The sequence below is a fragment of the Arabidopsis lyrata genome (assembly GCF_000004255.2).
Source record: "Arabidopsis lyrata subsp. lyrata unplaced genomic scaffold ARALYscaffold_1, whole genome shotgun sequence".
Taxonomy (NCBI): Eukaryota; Viridiplantae; Streptophyta; class Magnoliopsida; order Brassicales; family Brassicaceae; genus Arabidopsis; species Arabidopsis lyrata.
The window spans coordinates 2,035,271-2,057,371 of record NW_003302555.1 but is presented as its reverse complement, the minus strand read 5'-3'; the positions used below and the strand labels follow the sequence as shown (position 1 = coordinate 2,057,371).

Genomic DNA, 22,101 nt, shown 5'->3' with positions numbered 1-22,101 from the left:
ATGTGGATTCGGGTTGATAAATGCAGGGGGTCAGAATTTGAGTTGAAAAAAGCCGTATGAAAATAGTTTGGGTTGATTTTGGCCGTTTTCCCGGAGCCTTAACTAAGCGATAGAGTCAATCTCAGCACAAGTAAATCCAAATCAACTTAGAAATACGAAAAACTTTAAAAACCGTAATTGACACCGTTGGTTGCTTAGCCGCCAAGTAATGCTGCAGCTGCATCGTTGACGCAACCCTCCATATCTTTGGCGGCATCAATCCTGTTCATATTTAGTAGCTTTGCAGCCTCGAATTTGTCTTGACATACCATGAGAGATCTGTTCATCCTATCCTGCATCAGTTAGCGAATTGCAAGTTTCTCAGTACATGGCAAAAGCTGACTTCTTGATGGTATCAGTTAAGGACTTTTTTAACTGAAACTTGGCCTTATCGCTATCGAATTGCTGTTGAGAATTAACAACGGGAACACGGCAGAGCTCAACACAGTTAGTTGTCACCTCTTGCTTTCTTCTTTTCTCAAAGCACTCGTTTGCACATTTGAAATAAGCTTGCTCCAATTCATCATTATTCAAAGGGGCATCAATCTTTAAGGAAACTCAAAATTAACTAACTTCATAAAACTTGTTGCCATCTCTTCTGCCCTAATTTGTTACAAGATTTAGCAATACTTAAAAGTACTAGAAAGAGTAACACTAGGCAAACATGTACTAAAAGGATTGTAAAAAATTTTACGTACCAGAAGGGTGAAACTGATATGTTCTTGAATAGGAGAGAGCTGCGACTGACCAGATGCATTTACTTCTTCGATTTTTCTCCTAATCCTCTCCAATACGATTTGTTCTTCCGCAACTGCCTTGTGATCCACCGTCTCTCTCTCTGTCTCTGGAGATTTTAGGGTTTTAAGGGTTTAGCTAGCATTTATTTATTTATATAGGCGAGGTTCTCCGACCGCCTACAAGACAAAAACACCCCTAAATGATAATCCGAACCCGAATAAAATCGGATAGGGTTTGATTCGATTCAAAATTATTTATTCCGCTTACCTAGGCTAAGACCAAGATGACTTTGGTTCCTCAAAATTTAAAGAAAGTACAGCTAGAAGGTTCGCTTTACCAATACTTCCTCTTCGAAACACATTGGTTTTTAGATCTTTCAATTAAAGACAGATCCAGTTTCTGAGACTTGATTTGTTTATGCCTCATGCCACATTGTGAATAGCTTGTTCAAGATCTTTATAATCTTATATAAAGTAAAAAAAATGTTTAGCACATGGTCTGATATACTAAAACACTACTCAACTCATGTCATCCATTGTGTTTGGTCTATTAAGTGATAATGAAAAGGCATCAATATGAAAGATGCCCTTTTTTCCCAACAGAGGATTATTTTTAGTCGGCAATGGAGAATGACGTCTTCATTCTCTGCACAATATGAGGCAATGTATCGAGACTATCCTCAATGGATGTGTTCACACAACTCTCCATAGCTTTGGCGGCATCAACCCTGTTCTTATGGAGCTTTGACGCCTCAAATTTGTCTTGACAGACCATGAGAGATCTGTTCATCCTTTCCTGCATCAAAATTACAATTGCAAGTTTCTCAGTACATTAGCAAAAGAATGCAGTCTTTGTGAGTTTAAAATCATATCTTACCTGAAACTGAGCCATTTCGCCTTCGAAATGCTGTTGAGCATTGACAACTGGAACACTGCAGTGCTCAACACAGTTGGCTATCTCCTCTTGCTTCCTGTTTCTGTCAAAGCACTCGTATGCACATTTGAAATAAGCTTGCTGCAATTGATCATTTTTCCGGGTTTCATTATTCAAGGGTCATCAACTTAAAAGATAAATATGAAAACCAAACACTTTCATACAACTTGAGTTATAATAATATAGCTGTAGAGATATAATGAAAACTATCAAGGTTTAGTTTGCAGGAACTTAACATGACTACAACAAGACACAGCTTCTTATCAAAGTAGCTTAGAGACTAAAATTTCATGTTAAAAGGATTGGCTTTATTAACTACACAGGTTGTATCAAAGAGCAGCAAAAGTTGATTAGAAAAGAGATTCACCACAAGTGAACTTTACTAGAATAGATTAATGCCTTGAATTGAACACTGTATGGAAAAAAAGGAAGCTTTTGTCTGTTGTTGCGATTACAAGATACAGCAATAGTTCAAGGGAAATTTCGGCTTTTGGTAAATTGTTCACCCGACACAAAATCAACAGAAACAACATAAACCTATAAGTAGGAGAATCAGGAATGCTACAAAAAGGTATATGATTGTTAATATACCTGAAGGGTGAAATTGATGTGATCTTGAATAGGAGAGAGTTGCGATTGAGCAGATGCATTAACTTCTTCAAGTTTTCTTCTAATCCTCTCCGTTATAATTTGCTCCTCTGCCGCTGCTATGTGATCCATCGTCTCTCTCGATCTCGAATGGCAGATTTTGATCCTAGGGTTTTAGGGGTTTTAGATGCTCTCGCAGACTCGCAGGCAATGTAATTGGAGATGGGTTTTAACACTTTTCGCGTCGGTTAAAGACTTTTCCGGTTAAATGGTCGCCAAAAATAAAATAAAAAATACTTCTCTGGTTTTCTATTTATAAATCGGAGATGATGTCCTCTATACCAATATTGCATTTTCGGATATTTGAAAAACCGGAATTGACCGGATCGGATTATAGCAAGGCAGCGACATTACCGTAGCGTCGGATCTGCGAAGACTTGGATCCGTTGATGAGGGAGAGAGAGATGGCGAAGATGTTGATGACGAAGGTGATGATGATTTTGATGTTAGCATCGATGATCGCAGCAAAAGAGCAGCTCAGCACTAAAGAATGTGAGGATCTAGGGTTTACCGGTCTTGCTCTCTGCTCCGATTGTCACTCACTCTCTGAATACGTTAAGGACCAAGGTTCGTTCCTTTCTATGCGTGCTTTATTTGATCTGAATCTCGATTACTGCAGTTCTGTTTTCCCCTCAAAAAGATTCTAGATTTAAGAAGAGAAGAATGTTTTTAGTTTTTGTGGATTTATGAGCTTGAGCATTCTCTTTTGTTTATGGACAAGGTTGATTTTGAGGAGAGGAATTACTGAATTGGAATATCAATCTTATGATTGATTTACAAACTTGGTTATCTTATATTGATCTTGTTTGCAGAGTTGGTATCTGATTGCTTGAAATGTTGTGCTGATGATTCTGAGGATTCCATGAGCAAGGTATAATTACTAGCCATGGAATTGAACAATGCTTTATAATTTTACTGGGAATAGATTAGATCAAGACAGAAACATCTTCTATAACATGGATATAAATGAAGAGAAGGAGAGATCATTACTCTTTTTTTTTGGCGATTGCAGGTTTCCTATTCCGGCGCTATATTAGAGGTGTGTATGAGAAAGTTGGTTTTCTATCCTGAAATTGTTAGTTTTATTGAAGAAGAGAAAGAAAAGTTCCCTAGCGTCAAAGTTCAGTACATTTTCAACTCACCACCCAAGTTGATCATGCTGGACGAAGATGGTGAACATAAGGAAACAATAAGGTAAATAAATTGATTTACCCCCTCTTTGCTCAACTCCTTGCTAGAAGCTTTAGTATTAGAGTTTGGGTCGGGCACGAGTTGACCTGATTTAAGACGTTTAAGGTGACCTGATATATCCATGTTAACTTGGTAGACAAAAAATGTATAACTATCCATGGATCTGCAGTAGTTTCTAATCTCACTCTCTCGGTGCTTTGTTACTTTTTGCTGTATCCTTTACATTAAAATTGGTTTTTGGAGGATGGTGCTCTTGTTGTTAGCATGAATAAGTGATGTGTTTAACAACTCATCCTCTATCAGCAACACAACTTCATTCATCCAAAGTTGTAGCTGACCCTCTTTGTTTCTTGGTTTGCTTGCTTTCCAGAATCGACAACTGGAAACGCGAACATCTACTGCAGTATATGCGAGAGAAGGTCAAGCCTACTGCAGCAAGTTAGTTTTATTCCCTGTAGGGCTGAAGAAGATGATCTTCCCTCTCACATTTACATATGCCAAAGCATTGTGGTCTAGTAGTTAAAAACACATTATGACAGACTTATCTTATCTTTCTCCAAGCTATTTGGTCCCTCAGTATCAACAGTATGTATGTTCTGAACCTTTGCAATCTCAGTGGAAATGTATTTAATCCAATGTTCTTATGAAAGGATAATCTTAATTTTGTTGTCAGCTGTTTGGCACTATTACAAGCAAAATTCATTACCATTATCGTGTTATGTCTTTCCTTCAGCACTGGAAGAGTACTTTGAATTAGATACATATCTTGGGCAATTTTTGGCATGAAGATTACTTTGCATTAGAATCATTTGGTTTCTGTTTGGGCATATTACATAAGTCCAAAGTAAGGGGATGCATTAAGCAGTCAAATAATAACAGCCATTGCCAACCATGAGCTGTTCTAAACCAACACCATGTGTCTCTCTGTCTATATATGTTACAGAGGCATCATCAGAATAATAACAATTGGTCATCTTCTTTAGGCTTAACACAAAGATCTTAGTAGGTGAAAAGCCGAATTGGTCATCTAAAGGGTGATTGAGATGTGACACTGAAAGCTGGAGAAAGAGGAGTCTTCACGGGCGCCCAGATATCAGCTCCGTTGCTTTGAGCAACTCCAACTGTATTCTCCATTGGAACAAGGCATAATCCTCTGTTTCTCAGGCTGTACTGCTCCACCTCCTCCTGGTTAGAAAAGACAGGAAAATCAGTCCGTGCAAGATATCCAAATTCCAAGTGAAGATCTGTCAGATGCAGAGTAGAGATAGTGAACCAAGTATAAATGAAGTTAAGATTCAAGATCATGCTCACCTGCGTAGCATCAGGTATCGTTTGCAGATACGGAGCACTTAGCACCTGTACACAAGAACATGAGAGAACTCGGATGTTTATTCTGAAAAGATGAATGAATCGTGCTTCGTATTGAACTGATGAAGAGAAACTTGCAGACCTTCACTTGTTCGTGAAGAAACTCTATGTAATGCATCGCGTCTAGAAGAACTGATGCAGTGTCGGTCTGTGGTGTAAGAACATTAGAGAAAAGTATGAGCTGAGAGACAGATTCTCTTGATTTGCTTGACAAAAACGAAAAGTTACCTTTCCATAAGGGGAAACTATTTGTTGAAGAGCTGAAATACGTTCTCCAACTTTGTCCTTCCTCTCCTGTTTGCCATTAAGAGAACAAAGATGGGCGGATCATTACCATGCTGGTTTGATAACACTGCACTCTGTTGAGCCAAAGACTATTTGGACAGATAAATCTATGAAAACTAGGATAAGCAAAACCTTGGAATTGAAAGAGAGATCAGACTTGTGCCGTTTGATACTGCTTTCTTCGAGAGAGCAGACATTCCGCTTGTTCTCCATCATCATTCCAGCGTCTCTAGAGAAGTCCATCCCTTTGTCAATAAGAAGAAATGCTTGAAAGTCATCAACACAACTTACCAAAGTTTATACTAACAAAGACATTTCACATGATGTACGAGGTTACCATCCTAATGCAAATTACAGACCAAAAAGATTACAAGATCTATGAAATGAGGATTTTGTTTTGGACCAACCAATGCATTGGGAGACAGGATTTGGATTAGAATATAAAGCCAAGATAAAGGTATGGTCAACGAAGTAGGCTAGGATTTGTGGTCAGAGGCTAGGCCTCAAGTTCACATCAACAGCGTAAGCATTATTTTAAGATTTCTAAGCAGAATTATAAGCTCAAACAAAAGATTATCCTATATGTTATCATACCTTGCTTAAATTATTTCCATATTCTCATAAACAGACAATAACATCATATATGCATGAATCACTAGAGTCCCTAAAAACAGGAGAAAAAACCCCCAAAAAACAAAAAACACACACACACATAACCCTCCACGGATCAGAGGAGAACAAAAAGTCACTCTCAGAGAGTTATTGAAGATAATGTAAAGAGAACTCAACTTATTGCATCACAATAACAAAATTATGAGTAGAAAACTGGTAACACTATCTTATATCTTAGATGGTAACTTTTTTTTGGTCACGGGAATTGTATAAACGAAATCAGAATCAAAGATTAGCAACAATAGAGAAGTAAATATACTTGTAATTAGCTTTTAAGTAACTAAAGTTTGTATAATTAAGCCAAAAATAAGGAAACGACACAGAGCAAATAAAGAAAGAACGAATAAAGATTAAAGAGAGAGAGAGAGAGAGAGAGAGAGAGAAAGAGCTTACTGAGAGAGAGAGAGATAGACTCACAAATTGGAAGAAGAGTCTAAGAAAAAGCTTTACACTTGAAGAAGCCACCACCCACAACTTCTCAAATTTCCAATTTTTCTTCGTTTGAACCCTAAAAATAATTGCTTTTTTGTTTTGTCTTTGAGCTTCTGACAACACAAAACCGGATAAGACACACTCTCTCTCTCTCTCTTTCTCTCTTGAGTTTCTCAGTCCAAAAGGCAAAACTCCAAGCCCGTATTTAGTAATATGTACACATCAGTCTTTTGTTTTGCGCTTAAAAAGACGTCCAAGATCGTGATGTGTGAGCTCAAACAGAGTGAAGATGGCGTCGATTCTTAAAAGGTCGTGCGACTAGAGCAGTCGCAGAAATCTCGGCGTGAGAAAAGGAAAGAGAGAGAAGAACCGAAGAAACTGTGTCTGTTTATTTCTGCTCCAAACGAAAGCAAGTAGAAGGGAACTTCTTTTTATACATATGTCTTTTTCCTCTCGACTCTTTTTGGGTGAAGTAATGTTTTCAACTTTAAATAATTTCATGAGACGTATAATTCTAGAGTTTTCAGTTTTGTCTACTATCAATATTTTTATAATTTTGTCAAACGAATGTAAAATCTATAACAAGCTACAAATTTGTTCAGAAAATCTCTAGATCGATGCTACTCTACTTAGATGGTCCAGGGACTTCTAGCGTTATTTTTTTTGTCAACCAATTAGGTGTTATATACATATTAATAGATACATAAGTAATTCTTAGTTTAGCTAAAAGAAAGTTAAAAAAAAAATAAGATGAACCTTTAGTGACGTAGTTAGGATATTTTGGAAGCATGCTGCAAATTTTGCACCCAAACCATCTACTACAGTCTACAAACTCTGCAAACTTTTGTAGTAAAGATGAAACAAATGACTACAGAGTAAAGACTAATCCCATCCTAATTTTGTAGTAAAGATGAAGCAAATGACTAAAGAGTAAAGACTAATCCTAATTAAGTCATTAGTGTTGAGAATTAGTCTTTTTGTCTTCTTCAGACTAAATACATCATAATTTGACAGCTATTATACAACCCACTGAGAGAGTGAGAGGTCTTCGTAGCTATCAGTCCCAGGTAGAAGTTGCTTTTAATATTATTATTTTCCAACATAACTCGTTCTTATTATTATAGATAGTGACATTTGGAAGGTTATTTATTTTGTCAACATATTTGACCAACTCTGTGCACCATCAATCTTTTCGTTTCTACTTTCCACTTTTTGCTTTTTCTTTCTTTGAATTTTTGTTCTCTTCTCTTTATAATCAACCAAAATTTCAACAAGATAGGTTAAAAACATTTGTTGGTGATATTTCAAGATAAAAATATATAAATCAGTCAATCAAATCAATCAGTTGCATAATAATGTTAAGAAAAACATCACTTCGTTGAACATAATGTCTAGTCTACCATTATTTTAATTAAAAAAACTTGTTCATTAGTATAGCCGTTGAATAATCATGAGTATAACTAGATGAGAATTGAATGTTGAGCTACGATATACTACTTCTGAATTATTTGTCGTTTAAGGTTTTTGCACAGAAATTAAGAAAATAATTAATTTTTTTATTTAAATCTTATTCAATACAAAATATCTATATTAAAAATTTAAAACGACAACAATTATGAGATAAAATTTAAGTGCTAAAACAACTAATTTAAAACAGAGGGAGTATTAGTTAAATTTGATTAATCTATTGGACTTTAGTATTAAAATTAAGTGAAATTTTCAAGTAAGACAAAGTTAAAATTTCGTCCGACGTCAATGCAACTTCATAGAGACTCAAGACAGACGTTGAGGAGACGCGCACGCGTGGGTTCGGATACGAAACGCGCGCTAAGAATCACTCACGTGGAGCGGTTAGAAGAATCACGTTTCGAAACGCTGACGCAGAGGATGCGATCGCGTGAATAAAAAATAGAGATTTGTGGGGACAGCGGCACAGACCGTGCGACGCAAAAGTCCGAAAGGAATCAGCGTTTTCTTTAAAAGGTACGTTTGTGGTCCTACACGGTTTTGGTCTATGTCTTGTTGTCACCATCTTCTTGTCCTCTTTTTTCCTTGTGGCGACCGGATTAGGTACTTTTTGTTTTTTTCCTACTTCTTTGTATTTTCTTGGTCTCTTTCTCTCTTTTGTGCTCTTTCTTTCTATGAGCCAATTCAAAACTTAATTTACAAGTCATTTTTAGCTTTTGAACGGTAGCAACTACAATGCAAAGAACGATCGAAATGAACAACCAAAAGGATTTGTGGAGTGTCATAAATAAAATGGACGAAATATTGTAATTTGAAAATATAATACATTTTCTGTATTTTTACTTCTTTTTTTTTAATAATAACTAGACTTGGTTCATTCTTTAGATATCCAAATTTAGTAATGATATTTTGTAAATTTACACATAAGGAAAGTTAGTTTTATTTTATGGTTTTAGAAATTTGGCTACTTTTCAAATACAGTAATTTTTAGGTATAGATAATTTCACCAAAATCCTTAAAAAAGCGAACCAAACAGCTGAAAATAAGAAGAGTTTATCCCATTATGACTTGGGCTTTAGAGACGACAACCCAAACTTAAAAAGCCTTCCCAAAAATAAATATATAAACAACCCTAACACAAACTTAATAAAGCCTTCTACACCATTACGTTGTGGCATCAATAATTGTGGTTACCCTCTTCTCTTTGAAGACACTCTTTCAATCCTCTAACAATCTGTTGCATGTTTGGCCTATCAGAGACATTCTGCGAAACAGATGCCAAAGCAAGCTCCACAACTTTCCAAACAGAGTTTGTATCAAAATCTTTTGCCATCTTCGAGTCTATAACATTGTTCACATCATTCGTAGACCTCAAGATCGATATCACCCAATCACTCACATGAACACGCTTCGTTTGTGTCTCATTGATCACGCTTTTGCCTGTAATCATCTCCAATAGAACAACTCCAAAGCTGTAAATGTCACTCTTCTCGTTTAACCCATTTGTCTCAAAGCATCTGCACATTGTTTTTTAAAACAGAGCATACATACAATCACTAAAAACATTCGATGTTTGGTCGATATCGCATTAATAAGAGAGAGAAAACTGACAGCGGATCGAGATATCCAGGAGTTCCAGCGACTAGAGTGGATACGTGAGAACGACTCTCTGTATGAAAACTCCGTGACAGTCCGAAATCTGCAAGCTTTGCTCTGTTTTTATCGTTCAACAATATGTTTGAAGTCTTCACATCTCTGTGAACTATCGGAGGTTTGCATCCACAGTGAAGATACTCAAGCCCTTCATAGATTTTTCGTTAAAGATTAACTAATAATCTAGAATACAAAAGATGGAAACTTTGGTTCATACCTTGTGCTGCGTCAAGTGCAATCTGAAGCCTTTGTGTCCAGCTCAATGTGTGCTCATACTTCCCCGCGAGATGATCCGCCATGTTGCCGTTAGCCATGAACTCATATATCAATCCCATTTGATCAGCGTCATGGAAATAACCGATCAGTGCAGTGAGGTTTACATGATGAACCCTCACAAGAACTTCGACCTATATGAATATATATAGGTGGTTATGATTTTGGAGGTAGTGTTAATTTGTATATCTGTTTGGAATCAATATCTCATACCTCCGAGCGAAACTCTTTGAAACCTTGAGCTGATGTTTCTGATAAAAGTTTAACAGCGACTTGAAGGTTGTCATAGAAGCCATGGTAGACTGTACCAAAACCTCCTTTGCCGAGGACGTGACCGAAGTTATTTGTCATCTTTACAACGTCTGCAAAGGTAAACAGTAATTTGTTCTCCGATTTCGCCATTGGACTGGTTGGAGCTCTGTGGTCCACCGCGGAATGTACTTTCAAAAGAAAGTTTTAACAATTGGTAATGTGATAAACAGAGATATGTATGTAAAAGGAAAGATATAGAGATAGATCTTTACCGGACTTGTTTCTCCGGTTTTTGATTCTCCAAAACACACCAGAGAATAACAAGAGGATGAACAATGCTGCAAGTGATGCGGCAAGCGGGATCACGAGTTTTTTGCTGTTACTTTTTCTGCAAGAAATCTCGATACAGAGTCCTGGATTTTCTCCTACCCTTAGCAAGAATGATCCGCTGTTTGATCTTTCTAATAACTCGGATGGAACTGAACCGGTTAGCTTGTTTTTCTCTAGATTTCTGCAGATGTTGTTAAGAGTTAAGAGTTAAGAGTTAAGAGTCCATAGTTATCGATCTACTTTGTTGTGATATGTCTAGAACTTACAAAACCCTCAAGAACTTCAGTTTTGACAGGAACTCTGGAATGTCTCCGGTTAAGCCATTGTTTGATAAGTCTCTGATAATTGAGTTGCCTTGTTCAAGTCAGAAAACTCTTTAACAATATACAAAATTATAGGTATGATACTAGATAAACTCACAGCTCTTGAATCATTGTGAGGTTAGAGAATGAGGGAGATATATGACCCGTTAACCCGCTTGATGATAAGTTCCTGCCTCCAAGCAACGAACTTTTTAATCAATATACAAAATCCACCGACTGATCAAGAAGAGATGAAAATAAAATTACACTTACAGTGATGTGATTCTGGGAGGAGTAAGACTATCATAACTACAATTAAGGCCCTCCCAAATGTAGTCATTAGGCAAACAAGGATCTCCTTGCCAGTTCTTCTTCACTTTATAAATCGTCTTTAGACTCGTAACCGCATCACCTGTAAGTTTCAATTGAATGCATTGATCAAACTGAGAAAAAAAGATTGAAATTTGCTAGTCATTATACTAGCACATACCATCCTCTTGGTTAGTGAGAGATTGTGAGACTCTATTTGCGATGTAGATCTCTAGAGCGTTAACAATTGGCGGAAGAGTGGACTTTGGGGTTCGCACGAGCGAAAACACAATCTTGGATTGGCTCTCAGGGTTTAGAAAAAAAGTGTTTGTCTGAAGATACTTGGGGCTGAAGCCAGCAGCAACTGTCACTCCGTTAATGCCGATGTCGAACTCTCTTGTTTGGTTTGGTTTGAGACTAAGATCTTCGACCTCAGCGAGGTGCATGTAAACAAAGTACCGGACATTTGGATCACTGTCTTCCAAAGTCATTGTGATGGGTCTTGTTGTGTTTGTTGGAGTCATGGCTGTGCTCATCACCAAACTTGAAAGGCTGTAACTATTATTGTCTGAGGTCACTGGAAGTGAGGTATTGATCTCTCTACAATAGCCAAAGTTGCGAGGTATCCAGATTCTGTCGTACACATCTTCATCATATCTGATTCACCAAAAATCTTCAGATTTCAAGTTTCAACCGGTAAAAAAGTAAACTTTGAGCTAAAGAAACAGAGAAAGAAAAAGAGAGCGAAAAACAGAGCATCAAACAGAGCACAAAACAGAGCTTTACCTAACAGGTGAATCCATGAGAGAGCCAAAGTCCCAGCGTCTGGAGAAGAACAGAGTACCGTTTGGAGAATCATATGTCGTATTGTCGTTCCCGAGAAACCTAAGCTCTAAAGTCGAGATAAATGGGGTTCCTTTGCCTTTGTTTCCCAAACACACAAATATGTTCTCAGATTGGCTCAAGTAAACGACTTCTTTGGAAACAATGCTTGACTCGTTGCTGAGCAAGACGGTATCCCAAATATTACCACCAAGAAACAGATCAAACTCGGGTGAATCATTTTCTCCATCGTAGTTACCGTACATGAAACTAGCTCTTATGAGATATTTCCTGCCCTTCCCCTGTACTGGAATCAAGGTGTAGCAGTTTCTTGAACCTTCGGGAAAGCTCCTCAGGTTTTGAAGCTGTCTTTGAGATGTGAAAGGGATCGATTTGGAGATTCCGGTTTCGACAAAGGATGAATCTGAGACGTAGTTTATACCCGTTGTGTCATCTTTGTACGATGATCCACTTGGAATTCCACAATCGATGCTTATGAAACCTATGATCATGCAACGAGTTAATTTATAAAAAGATTAAAGGATTAGCCTTTCTTCACTAGAGAATAGTTTTAAAGATGTTAATAGAACCTGATTGGTCTTGTGCAAGAACCGAAACGATGAGACACAATGCAAATAAAGCCAAATAAAGGAAACGAAACGTTTCCATTTTCGTCTGGTTTCTTGAAAAACAAGGAAAAAAAAGGACAATCAAAACTGGGTTTAAGATTTTTGATGTGATGAAGTTTGAAGTTTTCATTTAAAGACGAAAAATAATTATTCTGAGGTAAAGTCTTAAGACCAAACTTAAATAAATTGATAGTTAAGTGATTTATTATATTAGCTACTATGCAAAGTCAAAACACCATCAAAAGTCAACGAGAGACCCGCCGTATATATCAATTATTATCCTTACAAAAAAAAAAAAAAAACCATAATACTCAGTTAAGCTTAAGAAGGTTGATTTTTCATGAACTAGGAAATATATATTTTCATTAGATAACTCAACTTGAAATATGTTTAGTCATGACGAGCATATTATAAATTTAACATTAATGTATATCTTCATTATCCTTTTTTGTCTGCCTCTAAATAAAGTCGTTTAGGACCACTATTATTGATTTGAATCTTAACATATAATATATACATAAAATGAGTACAATGATGCAAAAACTTCTTCACATGACCGTCACGAATCACGACTCGGCATATATATAACAACCAACTTGATATTGACAATGTTTGTTCAAAACCACTATTGTGCGCCGTATTGGTGCGCAATATACACTTTACCCTGCGCATATGTACGTTTTCTTTTTGTGGCTAACTGGCTATACACTAAAAACTAAAACCTGTTCTATATCAAACCAGAAGGACGTGAAGAGAAGGGCCCGAGACTGTTCTTCGCCGTAATAATGTTTTCTACAAGCAATCGCCATTTAGATTGTTCTTTCTTGCTAAGCTTCTTCATTTTCTCCTTGAAATTCCTACAAGTTTAAGAAAATGATTACAATCTGTATCTTAAGGTTTTTGGAGTTGTCTGAATTGTGCGATAAAATTTACCAGCAGAGAGAAACTTTGCAAGAATTAGAATCGTCACAGATACAAGAGTGAAGCTGAAGAAGCTGCCACATCCTTTTGCAATGAAGACATGAAGCCCTGGACTTGCATCCCAAGAAATGTCGGAGCGCACCTTCAAGCCCTTTACACGCCGGGAATTTACACACGGTATGGCTTCCTTTAAGGGCCTTATCGCGAGGTCCAATTGTCCCACAACCTTCACTACATATGTGGACAAGAGCTTCCATTGCTTCATAAAGCTGCATATACACTTCTCTCTCCTCGAGTTTTTTCCTTCTTTCTTGTTTCCTGGTGTCTGCTTCGATGACTGCCTCAATGAGCTCTTGTTCGAGCAAAGGATTAGCGCGTTTCATCACTTTCCATCCCTCTGTTGAAGATACAGATTTGAAGTCTTTGATGACCATGGAAAGACATACAAAGCAAATCCTTGTAGCGTCACAGTTTCTTGCTAATTGAAGCACGTCTATCACATTCTCCTTGTTAATCCATCCTTGATCGAGAATCTCTACACAAACTCTTTTAAGAGATGGGACCGAGTAGCAGTGTGACAGAACCAATAAGTGGAGCACAAACTTCTTCATTTCTTCCTCCTCGTAGCTGCAGGTTTTTATATCAGGCATGCTTCAAAAGAGAAACAAGCATTACGAAAGCAATTTCCATTTGAACACATAGAACATACCAGGAAGAGTATAGAAACCGAATGAACATGTGGACTGCTTCACAAGGAACTCCAGGGATTTTGAGGTATGTTTTCCCATTTTTATCCCTCGATTGATTCAAAAGTTTCGCCATAACTGGTGAGGCTGCAGCCTGCAGAAGACAAAACCTTGTAATATTGATCAGTAAGCCCGGGAAATGAGCTCAATGACCAGTTAATAAAACTCACCAGGACACTTGAATGGGCAGGAAAGTGAGATTTGTTATCGGTTTCAACATATGTATCTGCTCCAAATCCTTCCTTAAAAAGCTTATCCCAAGTTTCTACTGCTTCTTTAGGCACAAGGCGCGATAAGCTAGAAGTTTTCCTTGTACTAGCTTGGAAACGCTGGTAGGTAATACAAGGAAGAGGAGGAGGTTTTGGAATGTTCTTGGCACTAGATATCGTTGGTGGTGAAGTAGGTTGAAGCAGAGTCAAGACATCATCATCACGAGCATAGAAAGACTCTTCTTCTTCTTCTACTCCTATATCGATCACTTGTGAGAATGTATCATCTGAAGAAGCCATCAAATCAAACCCGAGAATTGAAAATAGGTTACTGGTTCTTCAATCTGTTGAGAACAAACGCAAGAAGCAACCATAAGTTATGTATCATATTTAAGAGTCAATCTCAGATTTTTCTAGTTTTAGTTCAAAAAACCAAGATTCAAGTCTCTATAATATAGTGCGATCTCAGAACTTAAGAGTCAAGTGTCCATGAAATGAAAAGAATCATAGTTAAGCAAATCATCGAACACAAAGTTAGCAACTTTTGATTCAAAAATATGGAACAGTGACCCAAACAGGACTAAATAAGCTTCAGTAGACGTCAACATCAGTGACAGTGAGAATTCAGAGGCAGAGAGATACAGAGACTATCAAGACCAAGAAATCAAAGAACAGAGAACGAAAACATCTTGGTGACCCAATAAATCAGATTAAAACATGAAAATTCTACGGAAGATTCTGACTTCTGAGTTATTAAAAGAAAGAAATCAAACCCAGAAACTGGAACGACGAAAAAAACGAAGAGAATCAGAATTATTAAGCAAGAATAAAAAAAGGAAGAGACTTGATCATTGTTTAACACTGGTTGCTTTTGAAAATCATTCTCATTCTTACCCAGAAACTCAGAATCGAAGATTTACCCAATTCTCGGAAGAATCATCTCTTTGATGATAGTGTATCTCTAACTAGTGAAGTTGTATTGATCTTGGAATCACGAACTCAACGCTAAAAGAAAGAAACAAAAAAAAAGAATCGAAAGGAAAGAAGAAAGAAGAACCTTTGGTGCCAAGTGGTTTCGTAGTAAATCACAACAACACAGAAATCAAAGGTCACGAAAAGTAGAAGCAAATTTGCATACATAAACGTTAACCCAAAACGTCGTCGTTTTAGATGATCAAGAATGAAGGATTGTGTATTTTGGCATTTCGAATATAAAGACAAATTAGAAAAGGAAATTAAAAAATATAAGAAGAAAACAGAGTGGAAAAACGAAGGCCACGAATGTTTATAAGAAATTGGATTTAAATTGGAATTGATTTGAGGGATAATATAAGATTGAAATACATATGGCTGATCTTGAATTGCACTAAAGACTAAAGTTAGTGAATCCTTGTCACCAAATATAATCACATTATCTTTACCGGCTAGCCGGTGAAAAAATAACACCGACCAATTAATATGACAGAAAAATAACTAAATAAGGGTCGAGTCATCCTTAAGTAGTATAAAATGAAAATATAATTCACGAAAAACAACTACAAATCGGATTAAAATTGGATATTAGTTTTAGGATTATTTTAATATTTTTATTGCAGTAAACACTTAAAACTGTATTTTGAGATAAATTTTTATGAATTTTATTAAAATTTGAACAGAAGTTATTGTAAAACATCACAAAATCCCAATTTAAATGATTGAATAACAAAAATAAAAAGTTTTTTTATACTTGTAATTTAAAATAATCTGGATATATAAAATTAGGCGGGGAGAAATCGGATTAGGCGGGAAGTAATTGGATTAGACGGAGAGTAATCAGATAACTTATTTTTTTAGAGGATTAGTCATTAATCGAGGCGAATAGGGTGAACGTAGCGATTAAGCGGAAAGTAATCGAGTTAGGCGGAGATTTTTAGAAGAGGGGTAAGACTAACAACGACGAATTAAAATAAAATGAACAAATAATTAAACAACTGAGTCAAGTAAAAGAAATTGAAGAGCATGGAATTAAATTAAATTTAAAGTTACAACAACGTCTTTTCTGTGTTTTTATTGTCACGGATTTCCAGTCAATCAATGATAGAGCTCCACGTGGGTAGATAGGGGTTCCAAAGTGGGACGGCGTTCAATATTTTGGAGTTACATCAAAAATATTTTGCGACGGATTAACAGGATATATATAACCCAAAAGAAAATTTTGATATCAAAACTAGAAAGATATATAAAGTTTTCTTGATTATACCAGATTTGTGGCTTCGTCTAGAATTTGTATGAGTCAAATATACGTACATATAATCATATATAGTGTGAATACTATATAAGTTACTAACAGAGAAAAAAAAAAAAAAGAAAAAAAAAAGTTACTAACAGAGTAACAGTAATACATAGCCGTTATACACGTACATATGTTGCGTGCTATATATTGATATTACAGGGTGGATCCGGATTGCATAAGCAATGACATCAACAGTAATACATAGCTGAGAAAGCAGTCTCTCTCTCATGGAAGATGACAAAAAGAATCTGATATACACGTACATATGTTGCTTGCTATATATTGATATGTCACAAAGTCACATGCTAACGATTATCTAGTAAACTAAAACAGTTGGATTGGTGGGTTGCATTATCTTCGACCTCGGTCACTGTTCCTCACATCTTGGTCGCCACGGAACCTAGACAATTTTTGGATTCTAGTCCAATTAATTTTCCCCCACCAAAGACGTAGTCAAATCGAAGTCGTTCTCTAATCCAACCATATATATATCCATCCATAATACACACACACTTACAACATGCACACAACAAAAACTAGAATCAGTAAAAACACAAGAATTAAAAAGAAGAAGAAAATGAGAGAAGGATCTCATCTTATCGTCCTGCCTTTCCCAGGACAAGGCCACATAACTCCAATGTCCCAGTTCTGCAAACGCTTAGCCTCAAAAGGTCTTAAGCTCACTCTTGTCCTCGTCTCCGACAAACCCTCTCCTCCATACAAAACAGAGCACGACTCAATAACTGTCTTCCCCATCTCCAATGGCTTCCAAGAAGGCGAGGAGCCATTACAAGACCTCGATGATTACATGGAAAGAGTAGAAACCAGCATCAAAAACACCTTACCGAAGTTGATTGAAGACATGAAACAGTCGGGAAATCCTCCTAGGGCTATCGTGTACGACTCCACCATGCCGTGGCTTCTTGATGTAGCTCATAGTTATGGGTTGAGAGGTGCCGTGTTTTTCACGCAACCTTGGCTTGTCTCAGCTATTTACTACCATGTTTTCAAAGGTTCGTTCTCTGTACCGTCTACAAAGTACGCTCACTCAACATTAGCATCTTTCCCTTCGTTCCCGATGCTGAATGCAAATGATTTGCCGTCTTTCCTCTCTGAATCGTCCTCATACCCGAATATACTGAGGATTGTGGTGGATCAGCTCTCAAACATTGATCGAGTCGACATATTGTTGTGCAACACTTTCGATAGATTGGAGGAAAAGGTACAGAAAATATATCCATATAGAGGAACATGTCTATGTCTTTTGTAGAAAAAATATAATCTATAGTGTTTATGTGATTGTGGTTAATTTTTATTTTTTCTGCTTGTAGTTGTTGAAATGGGTCCAAAGCTTGTGGCCGGTCTTGAACATAGGACCAACGGTTCCATCGATGTATTTAGACAAACGACTGTCTGAAGACAAGAACTACGGTTTTAGCCTCTTCAATGCGAAAGTTGCTGAATGCATGGAGTGGCTAAACTCAAAGCAGCCTAACTCTGTTGTCTATGTATCATTCGGAAGTTTGGTGATTCTAAAAGAAGATCAAATGTTGGAACTCGCTGCGGGTCTGAAACAGAGCGGACGTTTCTTTTTGTGGGTTGTAAGAGAGACAGAAACAGACAAAATTCCAAGAAACTATGTAGAGGAAATCGGTGAGAAAGGACTAATTGTAAGCTGGAGTCCTCAGCTTGACGTACTTGCACATAAATCGATCGGTTGTTTCTTAACCCATTGTGGATGGAACTCGATGTTAGAAGGATTGAGTTTGGGAGTTCCAATGATTGGTATGCCACACTGGACTGATCAGCCCACAAATGCTAAGTTCATGGAGGATGTGTGGAAGGTTGGGGTTAGGGTTAAGGCAGAAGATGATGGGTTTGTGAGAAGAGAAGAGATTGTGAGAAGTGTGGGAGAAGTTATGGAGGGAGAGAAAGGGAAAGAGATTAGAAAGAATGCTGAGAAGTGGAAAGTGTTGGCTCAAGAGGCAGTTTCTGAAGGAGGTAGCTCTGATAAGAGCATCAATGAGTTTGTTTCTGTGTTTTATTAATTTGTTGAATGATGGAAATTGTCTTGTTAAAGCTCATCGTCTTTTGCATATCCAATTGTTATTGTTGTTGTGTTGTAGTAATAATATAGTTTCTCATTTGTGGGCATCTCTCTATTCCAAGTTCCAAATTTTATAAATCCATAATATAATGTTAAATAGAAAGTATTAAATTTCACAAACTACAAGAAAGAAGAAAAAGAAAAAAAGAAGAAGAGGAAGAAAGAAGTAATTTGTTTTGTGTCGGATAGAGGAAGAATTAACTTTTCTATGAACATTGCAATTCTTTTTGGGTAAATTTTTGTTTTACTTCATATTGTATAATCAATATCTTCAGTTTTTTTTCTGAAGATATCAGGTTAAAAATCCAGGGTTTAATAAATAAATATTCAAGCCGGATTAAATTTTGCAAAATTCTATAGAGTTCGCCTGAATGTTTTTAAAAATAGAATATACACATCATCCTAATGTGACGGCTTAAGCAGTCAAAAGGTCATTTGGTAGGGGAAATTTCTTGTGACTACAATCCAAAAAGGTCAATCCACACATCTTGGTCGCCACGTTTGACCTTTTTGGATAGTAGTCACAAGAAATTTCTCCACCACTAGAGATGTCGCAAAATAAAAGTCGTCCTCTAATCCAACCTTATATATACATCCACCCACACAGAACAGAGTCAGAGTCAGAGTAAGAACAAAAGAAAAAGAAAAAAAAAAGATGAAAGAAGGATCTCATGTTATCGTTTTGCCTTTCCCAGCACAAGGCCACATAACTCCAATGTCCCAATTCTGTAAACGCTTAGCCTCAAAAGGTCTTAAGCTCACTCTTGTCCTCGTTTCCGACAATCCCTCTCCGCCATACAAAACAGAGCACGACTCAATCGCTGTCGTCCCCATCTCCAATGGTTTCGAAGAAGGTGAGGAACGATCACAAGACCTAGATGATTACATGGAAAGAGTGGAAGCCAGCATCAAAAACAGCTTACCGAAGCTGATAGAAGACATGAAACTGTCGGGAAATCCTCCTAGGGCTCTCGTGTACGACTCCACCATGCCGTGGCTTCTTGATGTAGCTCATACTTATGGTTTGAGCGGTGCCGTGTTTTTCACGCAGCCTTGGATTGTCTCAGCTATTTACTATCATGTTTTCAAAGGCTCGTTCTCTGTACCGTCTACAAAGTACGGTCACTCAACGTTAGCATCTCTCCCTTCGTTCCCGATGCTAAATGCAAATGATTTGCCGTCTTTCCTCTGTGAATCGTCCTCTTACCCATATATACTAAGGACTGTGATCGATCAGCTCTCAAACATTGATCGAGTTGATATAGTTTTATGCAACACCTTCGATAAATTGGAAGAAAAGGTACCGTGTTTATGCTTTTTTCTTTCTATTATATCTATTGATTCCATCAATCTTCTAGATCTCTTTATTTTATATAGATACCTTTGAATTTGTGTCATGGTGTTAGATTTTAGCTTATTAATTTAAAAGTGCATAGACGAGATATTATGATAATAAATTTAAATACAAAAGTTTGTTAGATTTGATTTGACAAAAAAATTGTGATACTAATTGACATGTTTTGCTCTTAAGCTTTTTTTTCTTATTAAGTGATATGGTTAATTTATATTCTTCTTCTTTTTTGCTGCTTTTAGTTGCTGAAGTGGGTCCAAAGCGTGTGGCCTGTCCTGAACATAGGACCAACTGTTCCATCAATGTATTTAGATAAGCGACTGCCTGAAGACAAAAACTACGGATTCAGCCTTTTCGGTGCGAAAGTCGCTGAATGCATGGAGTGGCTAAATTTAAAGCAGCCTAGTTCAGTTGTTTATGTATCATTTGGTAGCTTGGTGGTTCTAAAAGAAGATCAACTGATAGAACTCGCGGCGGGTCTGAAACAGAGCGGCCATTTCTTTTTGTGGGTTGTGAGAGGCGGGGAGAAAAACAAACTTCCAGAAAACTATATAGAGGAAATTGGTGAGAAAGGACTGATCGTGAGCTGGAGTCCACAACTTGAAGTTCTTACACATAAATCGATCGGTTGTTTCTTGACACATTGTGGATGGAACTCGACGTTAGAGGGACTGAGTTTGGGAGTTCCAATGATTGGTATGCCACATTGGGCAGATCAGCCCACAAATGCTAAGTTCATGGAGGATGTGTGGAAAGTTGGGGTTAGGGTTAAAGCAAACGGTGATGGGTTCGTGAGAAGAGGAGAGATTGTGAGACGTGTGGGAGAAGTTATGGAGGGAGAGAAAGGTAAAGAGATTAGAAAGAATACTGAGAAATGGAAGGAGTTGGCTCGAGAAGCTGTTTCTCAAGGAGGTAGTTCTGATAAGAGCATCGATGAGTTTGTTTCTATGCTTTAAATCCTTCTGCTTCAAGTAATGAAGAAATGAATAGAGGTTCAATGAAACGTAATCCTCAGCTTTGAAAGAACACACAACACTTGTCATAATATTTTCACTTTTCTTTTCTGTTTTTCTTTCATTGTTTCTTCATTTTGCGTCAAAGATCTGCAGTTTTTGACAGTCACAAATTATGATGTTTTTAGGAGTGATATTTTTGACCAAAAGAGATTAGAGTGTGGTTGTTTGCCCAAAAAAAAGAAAAGAGAGAGAGATTAGAGTGTGGTTTTGTTGAAATGTTTAGTAGAAAGCCTTAATCCATACCAAGTTATGGTGGAATTTATAATGGATATGCATTATCATTATTATTTTTTGGACAAACTAAATGGATATGCATTATCAAGATTGTTTATTATTGGTGTTGTATATAATGATTCTAAAAAGTAATACGGTTAGGTGAATCTTTTGTTACCGTTGTGATAAATTTCCTTTTTGTTTTTGCAACTCAAATAAGAAAAGGAAACAATCGCAAATTTCCTTTTTTCATTGAACAAACGTTACTTATAAATACACCCATTCTCTCTTCTTCCTTGAGAATCTGCATTCTCTCTTCTTCTTCGAAACCCTAAACCGGAAATAACAAAAATCATTTTTTTCTTTCTGTAGTTCTCTTCATTAGCTCTGCCAATATCATACAGAGAGGCTTGCCGATGATGATCCATATAGTAAACCGATGATCTCTGCAATTAACTTCATCCGTAAGATTGATCGGAGCAGAGAAACCATCTCTTTTCGTGAATCATCTCCATCATCTTAAGTCAATCCAGATCGATTTCATGTCAAGTCTTCCCTAATTTCACACGATCAAAGATCTCGACGGTGGATTCTGACGAGGATGGCGAAGGAGAACACGACGACAACAAAGGATGCGAAAGCGAGAAAGAGGATATCAAGAAGACAGGGACAATGAGCGACGAGCGAGTAGAGAACCAAATCATGATCTGTGTTTAGTTCTGTTTCCATGGCTCCGACCGTCCGACGACATCACCTGAAAATCTTGTGTTTCGTCAATCACAAGCAAAGGTATATCTTTTTTAAGTTCCTTTTCTATTTTTTTTTGAGATAAGTGTTAAAATTTTAAATTTAGTGTAAATTAATTGGACACAACATCCAAACCCCTAAGAGGTGTTCTAGGTTCAATATGGTTTATACATAAT

The 22,101-nt window shown here is 37.0% G+C and overlaps 8 protein-coding genes across 16 annotated transcripts; 3 read left to right on the top strand and 5 right to left on the bottom strand.

Annotated features, from left to right (window-relative positions):
• Window positions 1-31: 31 nt before the first annotated feature.
• On the bottom strand, window positions 32-893 carry LOC9325626 (protein FAM136A; the record flags this gene model as incomplete). Its single annotated transcript, XM_021013309.1, has 3 exons — window positions 32-335; window positions 418-552; window positions 738-893. Coding segments are annotated over 3 exons (432 nt in total), but the record flags the coding sequence as incomplete, so codon positions are not given.
• Window positions 894-1,209: 316 nt separating this feature from the next.
• On the bottom strand, window positions 1,210-2,547 carry LOC9325625 (protein FAM136A). The gene is made up of 3 exons (XM_021013516.1): window positions 2,302-2,547; window positions 1,654-1,791; window positions 1,210-1,572 (listed from the first exon to the last, which is right to left on the bottom strand). The coding sequence occupies exons 1-3, from the start codon at window positions 2,428-2,430 to the stop codon at window positions 1,390-1,392; spliced, it is 450 nt and encodes a 149-aa protein (XP_020869175.1). The 5' UTR covers window positions 2,431-2,547; the 3' UTR covers window positions 1,210-1,389.
• A 196-nt stretch (window positions 2,548-2,743) lies between these two features.
• On the top strand, window positions 2,744-4,221 carry LOC110225020 (selenoprotein F). The gene is made up of 4 exons (XM_021013511.1): window positions 2,744-2,925; window positions 3,171-3,229; window positions 3,371-3,552; window positions 3,920-4,221. Exons 1-4 carry the CDS (start codon window positions 2,748-2,750, stop codon window positions 3,990-3,992), a joined length of 492 nt encoding a protein of 163 aa, XP_020869170.1. The 5' UTR covers window positions 2,744-2,747; the 3' UTR covers window positions 3,993-4,221.
• Window positions 4,222-4,323: 102 nt separating this feature from the next.
• LOC9325624 (transcription factor bHLH153) lies at window positions 4,324-6,785 on the bottom strand. 4 transcript variants are annotated; one of them, XM_021013514.1, is made up of 6 exons: window positions 6,268-6,785; window positions 5,335-5,447; window positions 5,146-5,211; window positions 5,000-5,065; window positions 4,861-4,905; window positions 4,324-4,734 (listed from the first exon to the last, which is right to left on the bottom strand). In XM_021013514.1, exons 2-6 carry the CDS (start codon window positions 5,443-5,445, stop codon window positions 4,573-4,575), a joined length of 450 nt encoding a protein of 149 aa, XP_020869173.1. In that variant the 5' UTR covers window positions 5,446-5,447; window positions 6,268-6,785; the 3' UTR covers window positions 4,324-4,572. The 4 variants fall into 4 exon arrangements, with proteins under 4 accessions (XP_020869173.1, XP_020869172.1, XP_020869174.1 ...); XM_021013513.1 differs by having other exon boundaries at window positions 5,540-6,760; XM_021013515.1 differs by having other exon boundaries at window positions 5,797-6,286.
• A 1,964-nt stretch (window positions 6,786-8,749) lies between these two features.
• LOC110225168 (probable LRR receptor-like serine/threonine-protein kinase At1g05700) lies at window positions 8,750-12,755 on the bottom strand. Of its 4 annotated transcripts, none has more exons than XM_021014178.1 (11): window positions 12,305-12,755; window positions 11,679-12,216; window positions 11,074-11,549; window positions 10,857-10,995; window positions 10,702-10,773; window positions 10,548-10,619; window positions 10,224-10,462; window positions 9,913-10,139; window positions 9,644-9,833; window positions 9,385-9,574; window positions 8,750-9,290 (listed from the first exon to the last, which is right to left on the bottom strand). In XM_021014178.1, the coding sequence occupies exons 1-11, from the start codon at window positions 12,471-12,473 to the stop codon at window positions 8,951-8,953; spliced, it is 2,652 nt and encodes an 883-aa protein (XP_020869837.1). In that variant the 5' UTR covers window positions 12,474-12,755; the 3' UTR covers window positions 8,750-8,950. The 4 variants fall into 4 exon arrangements, with proteins under 4 accessions (XP_020869837.1, XP_020869839.1, XP_020869841.1 ...); XM_021014180.1 differs by having other exon boundaries at window positions 9,385-9,535; XM_021014182.1 differs by having other exon boundaries at window positions 9,913-10,061.
• A 135-nt stretch (window positions 12,756-12,890) lies between these two features.
• Window positions 12,891-15,516, bottom strand: LOC9328371 (BTB/POZ and TAZ domain-containing protein 3). 3 transcript variants are annotated; one of them, XM_021014183.1, is made up of 5 exons: window positions 15,114-15,515; window positions 14,181-14,563; window positions 13,974-14,104; window positions 13,277-13,891; window positions 12,891-13,200 (listed from the first exon to the last, which is right to left on the bottom strand). In XM_021014183.1, the coding sequence occupies exons 2-5, from the start codon at window positions 14,517-14,519 to the stop codon at window positions 13,071-13,073; spliced, it is 1,215 nt and encodes a 404-aa protein (XP_020869842.1). In that variant the 5' UTR covers window positions 14,520-14,563; window positions 15,114-15,515; the 3' UTR covers window positions 12,891-13,070. The 3 variants fall into 3 exon arrangements, with proteins under 3 accessions (XP_020869842.1, XP_020869843.1, XP_002889559.1); XM_021014184.1 differs by having other exon boundaries at window positions 12,897-13,200; window positions 15,277-15,516; XM_002889513.2 differs by having other exon boundaries at window positions 12,897-13,200; window positions 15,140-15,515.
• Window positions 15,517-17,005: 1,489 nt separating this feature from the next.
• Window positions 17,006-18,645, top strand: LOC9328370 (UDP-glycosyltransferase 74E2). Its single transcript, XM_021015356.1, has 2 exons — window positions 17,006-17,713; window positions 17,823-18,645. Exons 1-2 carry the CDS (start codon window positions 17,012-17,014, stop codon window positions 18,537-18,539), a joined length of 1,419 nt encoding a protein of 472 aa, XP_020871015.1. The 5' UTR covers window positions 17,006-17,011; the 3' UTR covers window positions 18,540-18,645.
• Window positions 18,646-19,203: 558 nt separating this feature from the next.
• Window positions 19,204-21,128, top strand: LOC9328369 (UDP-glycosyltransferase 74E1). The gene is made up of 2 exons (XM_021015352.1): window positions 19,204-19,898; window positions 20,192-21,128. The coding sequence occupies exons 1-2, from the start codon at window positions 19,254-19,256 to the stop codon at window positions 20,903-20,905; spliced, it is 1,359 nt and encodes a 452-aa protein (XP_020871011.1). The 5' UTR covers window positions 19,204-19,253; the 3' UTR covers window positions 20,906-21,128.
• The last annotated feature ends 973 nt before the right edge of the window (window positions 21,129-22,101 follow it).

Coding starts and splice junctions, on each gene's coding strand:
- LOC9325625 (XM_021013516.1), bottom strand. CDS start 2,430: ATGGATCACATAGCAGCGGCAGAGGAGCAAATTATAACGGAGAGGATT. Junction 1,792..2,301: donor ACATCAATTTCACCCTTCAG/GTATATTAACAA, acceptor GATCAATTGCAG/CAAGCTTATTTCAAATGTGC. Junction 1,573..1,653: donor GCGAAATGGCTCAGTTTCAG/GTAAGATATGAT, acceptor ATTTTGATGCAG/GAAAGGATGAACAGATCTCT.
- LOC110225020 (XM_021013511.1), top strand. CDS start 2,748: ATGAGGGAGAGAGAGATGGCGAAGATGTTGATGACGAAGGTGATGATG. Junction 3,230..3,370: donor CTGAGGATTCCATGAGCAAG/GTATAATTACTA, acceptor TGGCGATTGCAG/GTTTCCTATTCCGGCGCTAT. Junction 3,553..3,919: donor GAACATAAGGAAACAATAAG/GTAAATAAATTG, acceptor CTTGCTTTCCAG/AATCGACAACTGGAAACGCG.
- LOC9325624 (XM_021013514.1), bottom strand. CDS start 5,445: ATGGACTTCTCTAGAGACGCTGGAATGATGATGGAGAACAAGCGGAAT. Junction 5,066..5,145: donor TAGTTTCCCCTTATGGAAAG/GTAACTTTTCGT, acceptor CTTACACCACAG/ACCGACACTGCATCAGTTCT. Junction 4,906..4,999: donor TTCTTCACGAACAAGTGAAG/GTCTGCAAGTTT, acceptor TCTTGTGTACAG/GTGCTAAGTGCTCCGTATCT.
- LOC110225168 (XM_021014178.1), bottom strand. CDS start 12,473: ATGAAAACTTCAAACTTCATCACATCAAAAATCTTAAACCCAGTTTTG. Junction 10,620..10,701: donor CTCACAATGATTCAAGAGCT/GTGAGTTTATCT, acceptor CTCAATTATCAG/AGACTTATCAAACAATGGCT. Junction 9,575..9,643: donor TGCACTTGACGCAGCACAAG/GTATGAACCAAA, acceptor AAATCTATGAAG/GGCTTGAGTATCTTCACTGT.
- LOC9328371 (XM_021014184.1), bottom strand. CDS start 14,519: ATGGCTTCTTCAGATGATACATTCTCACAAGTGATCGATATAGGAGTA. Junction 14,105..14,180: donor CTGCCCATTCAAGTGTCCTG/GTGAGTTTTATT, acceptor TGTCTTCTGCAG/GCTGCAGCCTCACCAGTTAT. Junction 13,892..13,973: donor CGGTTTCTATACTCTTCCTG/GTATGTTCTATG, acceptor AAAAACCTGCAG/CTACGAGGAGGAAGAAATGA.
- LOC9328370 (XM_021015356.1), top strand. CDS start 17,012: ATGCACACAACAAAAACTAGAATCAGTAAAAACACAAGAATTAAAAAG. Junction 17,714..17,822: donor TCGATAGATTGGAGGAAAAG/GTACAGAAAATA, acceptor TTCTGCTTGTAG/TTGTTGAAATGGGTCCAAAG.
- LOC9328369 (XM_021015352.1), top strand. CDS start 19,254: ATGAAAGAAGGATCTCATGTTATCGTTTTGCCTTTCCCAGCACAAGGC. Junction 19,899..20,191: donor TCGATAAATTGGAAGAAAAG/GTACCGTGTTTA, acceptor TGCTGCTTTTAG/TTGCTGAAGTGGGTCCAAAG.